Genomic DNA, 9,842 nt, shown 5'->3' with positions numbered 1-9,842 from the left:
TAGATAGATAGATAGATGATAGATAGATAGATAGATAGATAGATAGATAGATAGATAGATAGATAGATAGACAGACAGATAGAGTTGCAGAATTAAAGTAAACTGTAAGCCCCAGCACTATGGTACTAAGCCATGATCTCCTGATACAGTCAGTTAAAGATAAAACAAGACCAGGATGAAAGGGTCTCAGGATGAGGATGAGACAAGTTTGCTACAAGCAATAAGACTTTGTATACCCCTATCAGAAACAAAAAATAATGACAATTACCCAGGAAGAATACAATTGTAGTTGCCAGGATACAATGTTTGCATGGTATACAGAGTATGCAATATTAATGTCTCAGAGTAAAAATTGTCCTGTGGAGCTTCACTGACTTCCAGGGAACACAGAGCCTGAATGGTTCACACCTGAGGGAGTGCCATGGTTTATCAGGAACTGAAAGGAACAGGGTTCTCCAGGAGTAACTGACTCTAAGGAAGCTATACCAGGCCAAAATCATGACTCCTTGCAATCATTAACAGTGCCAACTGGGAAATGCCTAAATATTTAGAATTTAAGCAATGCCTTCCTAAGCGACACATCAATAAAGAAATCAACAGGGGTGTTAATGAGCATGGGGGCAGACCAATGTGTGGAGCAGTAGTTTGGGCAGTTTGTAGGGCTGTTCCTCTGCAGTAAAGAAAACCAGTGCAGGCCATCCCCAATGCCACTGTCACAGCAGGAGGGGGAATCTCAGCAGCTAAGCAGGACTGAGGAATGATTAGGCTTCAATTCTGAGCCTAATCTTTCTATCAATGAATGTAGGTGGCGGTAAATACCAGTAGAAATCCCATTCCCTGAGAGTGTAAAGGGTAAAACCTTGGTGACCTCCACACACCGAGACCTCATAAAGCCATTTACAGTCACTTACTACAGAGAAAGAAAAGCATAGAAGATGACTTGGATGGTTATCTATGGAAGCTGGATGTTACAGTGGGTAATAGCCTTAGAATCTAGTGATCACCAAAATAGAAAACAACACAGCACTGTTACACATGCATGAGAACAGGAATGAACATTTAAAATGCTGTTCTGGGCTTGAAAGACGGCTCAGCCCCTAGGAACAGTTATTGCTTATGAAGATGAACTGGGTCCTAGTACCACACCCACATGTTGGATTAGAGCCATCTGTAACTTCAGCCAGGGGTCCAACACCCTCTCCTGACCTCCAAGGGCACCAGGTTTGCTTGTATTACACAGACATATATTCAGTCAAAACATTCACATAAATGAAAGTAAAAACAAAAAAACACTGTGCTATGAAAGAGCACACATGTCAGAGTATGTGCTGTGTGATGCCATGTGTGCAAAGCTCTACAACACAAAACTGACCTGCAGCTGAAATATCAGGTCAGCAATGACTACCAGAAAGGGTGACCTCAGGCCCAACAGGTAGAGCAGCCCTGACTAAAATGTCCTACATTAAAGGCTACCATCTCCACTCCATGGAGAATTGCATTACATAGCTGTGCCCTTGAAGAGAGAAAACAATCATGACATGGCAGGGAGTGGGTCAAACAATAGACTCTAACAAGTGTCTTAGAACAAGTGATTAGCAAAGAAATCAAGGTCTTCAAAAAGCAGCTACACCAATAGATTAAATGGTGAAAAACCACAGAAGCAGCTGTATATTTGGATATTGTGACCAACAGCATCAAACAACACAGGGTTTATCATAACCTAGAGGAAACTGTCTGGAGGAGGGAATAGAGACTAGGAGGATGCTGTAGACAGTGGCATTCAGAGGCCAGAGGGAGAGTGAACTCCTACTCAGGCTGCAAAAGCTTCTGTCCAAACCAAGAAAGGCTGACATCCTCTACTATGATGGCGAAGCATCCCAGATGAAGAGGAATGGATGAGTCCACCCACACCTTCCTGGGCATTGCTGGTACGAGAAGCAGACTGCTTGTTCTCTCTCCTCTCAATGGTGTAGGGACCCTGGTGCCACCAGACAGTTCTCAAGTCCAAACTAAGAAGAGTTAGTCCAATACTGGGGTCTAGATGATTTTCTCTAATGCAGACAGGATTCAAAAAACCCTACATCAGAAATAGTTACACCAGGATATAAATACCGAGCCTGCTCCAAACCTGGATGTCTACACTTCCAAAAGGAAATGGCCAGTGGCTCCTCCATGGAGAACACAGTACATATACATCTGCCATATAAATTACCTTCCTGTCCCCTGCCGTGACATCAGATTCTCAGTCATCAGCAGCTCTATCAAGTCACATTTAGTGCCTTCTGCCTCCTCAGTGGAAACAGGGAAGTAACTTCCTGAGAGCTACTTTGACATCCTTGTTCCTCAGAGAATAAATGAGGGGGTTCAGGGTAGGGCTGACTGCTGTGTATAGTAAGGCAACCACTTTGCCATTCTCATAGGAGGATCCGGAGCCAGGCTGCAAATAGGTGTAGATGACAGTGGAGTAGTACAGGATGACCACGGCCAGGTGGGCAGAGCAGGTGGAGAAGGCACGCTTCTTGCCCTCAGCTGAGCGGATGCGCAGGATGCTGGCGATGATGAAGCTGTAGGATGTCATAGTTAACAGAAAGTTGACCACACCAAAATAAACATCCGCCATGACAATCATGATGTTGTTGAGGGTGGTTGGGCTGCAAGACAGAAGGAGCAGTGTTGGGACTTCACATAAAAAATGACGAATTTGGTTGGGACCACAGAAATTGATTTGGGCCATCAGGCCAGTGTGCACAGATGTGTTGACTATACCAATCATCCACACACAGCCTGCGAGCAGGACACAGATGGGCCTGCTCATCAGCATGCTGTAATGCAGTGGGCGGCAGATGGCCACATAGCGGTCATAGGCCATGGCAGTGAGCAGCAGCAGCTCAGACCCTAGAAACCAGGTTAGGAAGAAAAGTTGGGTCATGCATCCCTTGTAAGAGATGTGGCTGCTCTTACCCACCAGACCCTCCAGCAGCTTGGGAAGAACAGTGGACGTACAGACAATGTCTAACAAGGCCAGGTTTACAAGGAAGAAATACATGGGGGTGTGAAGGCTTGGGTTGAGGCTGATGGCTATGATGATGAGAGTGTTTCCTGCAAGAGCCAAGATATAAAGAAGCAAGAAAAAGACCAAGAAGAGAGCCTGGAGCCTAGCATCCCCAGAGAGTCCCTGCAGGACAAACTCTACCACAGTTGTGTAGTTGTTTATTGCCATTTGAGAGGAGTCCTGGGAGTTACTCTGATGCAGCTGGGATGGTCAAGAAAACACAGGGTGTGGAGGCAGCCATCATTTCAGGCAGGGTCCAGCCAACTGGGAGTAGGAGTGCTTCTCATGGGTGCTGTTGCTGTAGAAACAATGACATCATCTATCAACACAGTACAACAGTGTGAGCATGAACTCACCACTCTGTACACAGTAGACCCAGAACAGAAGGAACCCCTGCTTGTGATGAGCAGTATCCTTCTACAGCCTGTGTTTGTTTTAACATAGATCATGTTCTATGATACCCTGAGAACTGGAGCTCTTCTAAGCATGTATGCTAGCCAGCTAAGGTATACCAAGAAACAGTCCATTCTGTAGCATAGACTTCTTAGACCTAGAGAGAACCTGCCTTATCAAGTGGTGGATTAAGCTTCTCAGGGGCAGGCAGGAAAAGAGTTTGGGTGAGCATGACTGGGAGTCTGGAGTAGTTTAGATCATAAAGCAGTTATAGCATAACACCACTTTTGTGAACACCACACTGTCTATTTCTCCATTGCCACCCTAAGACACTCCCTTGTAGATGATAAATTCAGTGATGCCAACAGATATCACCCCCTGATGAAGGTTTGTGCCAGAGAAGGTACCTGGCTATGCCAGGGCTGGAAACACAGCATGAAAGGCATGGACCTGGCTTCAAGCCAGCCCCAAATTTCTAGGCTATCATTCTTACCCAGTTTCCAGTCTGTCTTCCCTTCACCTCATATACATATCTACCTCTAGTCATCCAGGACTCTCCAAGCATATGGCCTCTCAGGCAGAGAAAGATGCACACTGATTAGCATATAGACCGAGAGTTCTGCCTCTTTCAAGTATCTGATGGGAGTGAGCAGGCCCAGATCCATCCTGGAGACTCCATGAGTGGGATGTTAGCTATATGAAAACAAAGAACTCACACAGAATATGAAGACATTCTTCCCTGTGAGTGCACAGATCAAGGCCTTTCTCCTACAGGGTGAACTTGAGAGCAGGGCCTGAGCTTTTGATAATCCCATCTGAAGAGTTAAGCTGTCCATAGAACCGTCAGGACCCATACTTGTCCCCACAAAGGATGATCTGTCAGTATTCCCTACAGATAGCCAATGGCCTCATAAGAAAGGTAGGCTTCTCAACTGAGCCCCCAAATCCTTTCTAATTACATCTCAGTCCCAGTACCTGTCTGCCTGGGTGGCTCTGAGCACTGAACTCTGTACCAGATTCACAGAAAACCATCATGCTTCTCTAGAGATCTAGCTCTGCCTCAGAGCCAATCCACAGGGCAAGATTTCTGTTCACACTGATCAACAGCTCAGATAGGTCACAGAACAGACCTATAGATGCATGCATTCAAAGTTTCCAACTGAAAATACAAAGCAACGTGATTCTGGTAAGAGTTGCTCTTTCATTTTTACACACTAAAATAGATAAGACGAAAACCAAATCTCTTTTGAGAATCATCCTTCCCTCACAGAAGGCAAAAAAGGAGAGAGAGAGAGAGAGTGTGTGTGTGTGAGAGAGAGAGAGAGAGATCCCAAAAGGAAGAACAGAGTAGAGGAAGGAAGAACTCACGTGGAAGGAGAAACTGTCCACGATTGCCCATCTAACCCCAAGATGTCTCCATGTCAGGAAGAACATACATTGTGGTCACAAAGAGGTCTGTGTCTCATTTGTTTGCTTTTGACCTTAATGTAGGGTCTACACCCTGGGATGGACTCTGATATTGCTTGGGAGTGGCCCTCAGAGAGCAATTACCCACAGTGAAGTAAACAGGAGTCTCTAAGAGCTACAGTTGCCAAGCTGAGACACAAGGACTCTAAGGCATGGAGAAAGTAGATGCCTGACGTATTGTGCACAGCTCTAGGACAGTGGCCTCTATGTAATTTCCTCCATAGGGATGCCCTCAAGATAGCTTGGCTGAAAGTTATGTACCCTTGATCCCTGTAGGAAGATATATTTCTTGTTAACAAACTGCCCCTCAGTGGAGTCTATGTGTTTCCTTCACCTCATTTTATCATTACATCATTAGATCATTACATCATCTTGGTGTAGCTTAGTCTTATCGATTAAGCCAACACTGACAGCTTAGTTCATCACTGTGTGGAGACGGAAAGAGTGGGCCACTCTCACGCATTCCTGGGGAGAGCATAGTCACTGTGGTAGATCACAGTTGAGCTTGTCCCCAAATTGATGAAACTTTTCACCAGTTTTCACATCTTCCTATGAGGAGAGATTGTGTGAAGACTGTAGAGGTGAGATTCAGCAAGAGTTTACAGGACTTGAACTCACTTTTTTTCTGTAGCATGAACCCTTAGCACTAGATTGGCTTCCCTGCATAGCCAGAAGATGCACTTCAGGGGTGAACCGTCTCTTGCAGTCACAGAAGAGTTGCCCATTCAGAGCCAAATCATTACAAAAACTGAAAGCAGCAAAAATGATCCAGACTTCACAAACCAAATGACCACTGGCCACCTTAATTTCCACATCCTCCAATGTCTTTGAACTCTGTCAATAGACACATTCTCAATCTCTTCCAAAATGTCACCCAGTTAACAGAACAAGCGCAACACTGGAAGCACCACTCAAGAACTGAACAATTTCTAGAGCACATTAAGATAAGAGCTTCAACTACATTTGATCTTTCTAGTCAATTTTCCATAAAGAGACTAATCTGATTTACAAAATTAATAAGTAATTAAAGACTGCAACACTGGTTTAAGGATAATGCATAGTCCAAAAAAAGTCACCATGTTTATAGCATATAAGCCTCAAAACTGGGGCTAATTAGTTCATGGAAAATTGATGGTTGTCTGCCCCTCACTGACCTGGAGCAGCAGCCATCCACACAGCAGGGTACCTAGAGAGCCCAGCAATGAGATGTGGTAGAAAGGCCATGGACCCAACAACTGCCCATGGGCCTGGGAGGAGTCTGTATTCTGCCTGTGAAAAAGCATGTGGTTGTTTGACTGCTGTAATGACCACATGCATTGAAGGTCATTAACAGCTAAAAGCTAATCAGCAGGGAAGGCTGTAGGGTCAAGAACTTGACTGAGGTGGACAGACCTGCAACTGGCCTGTCCTCTGTCACCTTGAAGCAAGCTCTCCAACTCCATGCCAAGTATGACAGCACAGAGTACAGGAGGCTTTGATGACTCAAGGAGGTACGGTGAGCTACAGTTTTCATTTTTATTTAGGATACAGAAAATTTGGTACATTTACACAATAGAGTACTACTCAGCTATTAAAAACAATGACTTCATGAAAATTGCATAAAAATGCATGGAAATAGAAAATATTATCCCGAGTGAGATAACCAAGTCACAAAAGAATACACATGGTATGTTCTCACTGATAAGTGAATATTAGCCAAAAAGAAGCTCAGAATGTCTACAAAACAACTCACAGACCATATGAAACTCAAGAATGAAGATCACACTAAAATGTGGATGCTACAGTCCTACTAAGAAGGGGGAAGAAAATAATCTCCAGGAAGTAGAGGAGGAGAGGGATCTGGGAGAAAGAGAGGAGGGGGAGGGGGAAAAGGGAACCAGTTCAGATATAGGGGGAGATAGAGAAGTAGAGGGGTTCAGCTGAGGGGGAGCTGGAGGTAGCCACTAGAAAGTCCCAGATGCCAGAGACCCAAGAGGTTCCCAGGACCCAACAGGGAACAACCCAGGTTTCCCTCAACAGAAGAAAGGATACAAAGAATGTGGTACATTTATACAATGTAATACTACTTAGCTATTAAAAAGGACAACTTTCAGAGGCAGTCTGGGAGCTCACAGCACAGCTTGCTCCTGTGGCACGGAGCTTAGGCTCCAGTCCTGAGGCCTCTGGCGGTAGCCCTCAGACCTCTCCGCTTCTGGATCCAGATCAGCCTGGGCAGCAACACCACATCTCCAGATCCTGCAAGAGGCAAGAGGGGCTTCCGGGTGGCCAGCAGGGAGAAGTCGGTGTGGTCCTGTGAATCCAGCGGGCCCCAGCAGGAGCCTTCAGGTGTCTGCTTTGGGATCTGAACAGCCTGGGCAACAGCACCCTGTCTCCAGGCAGTGGAGGAGGTAAGCTGTGCACCAGAGGCCAACTGGGAAGGGGCAGCTTGCACTGGTGACTCCAGCATTGACAAGACCAACTAACACCAGTGAGAACTAGATGGCAAAAGGCAAACGCAGGAACGTCACTAACAGAAATCAAGGCAATATGACAACATCTGAACGCAATTCTCCTTTACCAGCATGTCCTGGATACCCCATCAAACCAGTAAAACAAGATTTGGATTTAAAATCACTGGTCATGATGCTGGTACAGGAACACATGAAGGACATACTTAAAGAAATTCAGGAGAAAATGTATCAAAAGTTAGAAGCCCTTGCAAGAGAAACACAAAAATCATTGAAAGAAATCCAGGAGAATACAAAAGCCAATAATGAGGAAATGCAAAAAAACACTTAAAGAAATACAGGAGAACTTTGGTCAACAGGCTGAGGTCATGAAAGAGGAAACACAAAAATCTCTTAAAGAATTACAGGAAAGCACAAACAAGCAAGTGAAGGAGCTAAGCAAAACCATCCAGGATCTAAAATCAGAAGTAGAAACAACTAAGAAAACTCAAAGGGAGACAACTTTGGAGATAGTAAGCCTTGGGAAGAAATCAGGGGACAGAGATGCAAATATCAACAACAGAATACAAGAGATAGAAGAAAGAATCTCAGATGCTGAAGATACCATAGAAACCATGGACTCAACAGTTAAAGAAAATGCAAAATGCAAAAAGCTTGTAACCCAAAATATCCAGGAAATCCAGGACACAATGAGAAGACCAAACCTAAGGATTATAGGCATAGATGAGAGTGAAGATTTACAACTTAAAGGCCCAGCAAATATCTTCAATAAAATTATGGAAGAAAACTTCCCTAACCTAAAGAGAGAGATGCCCATGAATATACAAGAAGCCTACAGAACTCCAAACAGACTGGACCAGAACAGAAATACTTCCCGTCACATAATAATCAAAACACCAAATGTACTAAACAAAGAAAGAATATTAAAGGCAGTAAGAGAAAAAGGCCAAGTAACATATAAAGGAAGACCTATCAGAATCACAGCAGACATTTTACCTGAGACTATGAAGGCTAGAAGATCCTGGGCAGATCTCATACAGACTCTAAGAGAACAAAAATGCCAGCCAAAACTACTATATCCAGCAAAACTCTCAATCACCGTAGAAGGAGAAACTAAGATATTCCATGACAAAACCAAGTTTACCCAATATCTATCCACAAACCCAGCCCTACAAAGGATAATAGGAGGAAAACACCAATACAAGGAGGGAAACTTCACCCTGGAAAAAGCAAGATAGTAACCTTTCATCAAACCCAAAACAAGTTAACCAATCAAATTTAAAAAATAACATCAAAAATGACAGGAAATAACAATCACTATTCCTTAATATCTCTTAACAGCAATGGACTCAATGCCCCAATAAAGAGCCATAGACTAACCAACTGGATATGTAAACAGGACCCTACATTTTGCTGCTTACAGGAAACACACCTCAGGGTCAAAGACAAACACTACCTTAGAGTAAAAGGCTGGAAGACAATTTTACAAGCAAATGGTCTCAGGAAACAAGCTGGAGTAGTCATTTTAATATCAGATAAAATTGACTTTCATCCCAAAGTCATCAAAAGATACTCTGAGGGACACTTCTTGCTGGTCAAAGGAAAAATACAACAAGAAGAACTCTCAATCCTGAACATCTATGCTCCAAATGCAAGGGTACCCTCTTTAGTAAAAGAAACTTTATTAAAGCTCAAAGCACACATTGCACCTAACACAATAATTGTGGGTGACTTCAACACTGCACTTTCCTCAATGGACCGATCAGGAAAACAGAAACTAAACAGGGACACAATGAAACTAATTGAACCTTTGGACCAATTAGATTTAACAGATATATATAGAACATTCTATCCTAAAGCAAAAGAATATACCTTTTTCTCAGCACCTCATGGTACCTTCTCCAAAATCGACCATATAATTGGTCACAAGACAGACCTCAACAAATATAAGAAGATCAAACTAATCCCATGCCTCCTATCAGATCACTATGGAGTAAAAGTGGTCTTCAATAGCAACAAAAACAACAGAAAACCCACAGAAATGTGGAAACTGAACAATATTCTACTCAATGATACCTTGGTCAAGGAAGAAATAAAGAAATTAAAGACTTTTTAGAACACAATGAAAATGAAGACACAACATACCCAAATCTATGGTACACAATGAAAGCAGTGCTAAGAGGAAAACTCATAGCCCTGAGTGCCTCCAAAAAGAAAATGGAGAGAGCATACATTACCAGCTTAATGACACACCTGAAAGCCCTGGAACAAAAAGAAGCTATTTCACCCAGGAGGAGTAGAAGGCAGAAAATCATCAAACTCAGGGCTGAAATCAATCAAGTAGAAACAAAGAGAACCATACAAAAAATCAACAAAACCAGGAGCTGGTTCTTTGAGAAAATCAACAAGATAGATAAACCCTTAGCCAGACTGACCAAAGGGCACAGAGAAAGTATCCAAATTAACAAACTTAGAAATGAAAA

The 9,842-nt window shown here is 43.4% G+C and overlaps 1 protein-coding gene across 1 annotated transcript; it reads right to left on the bottom strand.

Annotated features, from left to right (window-relative positions):
• Positions 1 to 2,290: 2,290 nt before the first annotated feature.
• Positions 2,291 to 3,220, bottom strand: LOC127678791 (olfactory receptor 13A1-like). Its single transcript, XM_052174004.1, has one exon. The coding sequence runs from the start codon at positions 3,218 to 3,220 to the stop codon at positions 2,291 to 2,293; it is 930 nt and encodes a 309-aa protein (XP_052029964.1).
• Between the last annotated feature and the right edge of the window lie 6,622 nt (positions 3,221 to 9,842).

This window comes from Apodemus sylvaticus, chromosome 1 (assembly GCF_947179515.1).
Source record: "Apodemus sylvaticus chromosome 1, mApoSyl1.1, whole genome shotgun sequence".
Classification (NCBI taxonomy): Eukaryota; Metazoa; Chordata; class Mammalia; order Rodentia; family Muridae; genus Apodemus; species Apodemus sylvaticus.
This window is presented reverse-complemented; position numbering and strand designations above follow the sequence as displayed.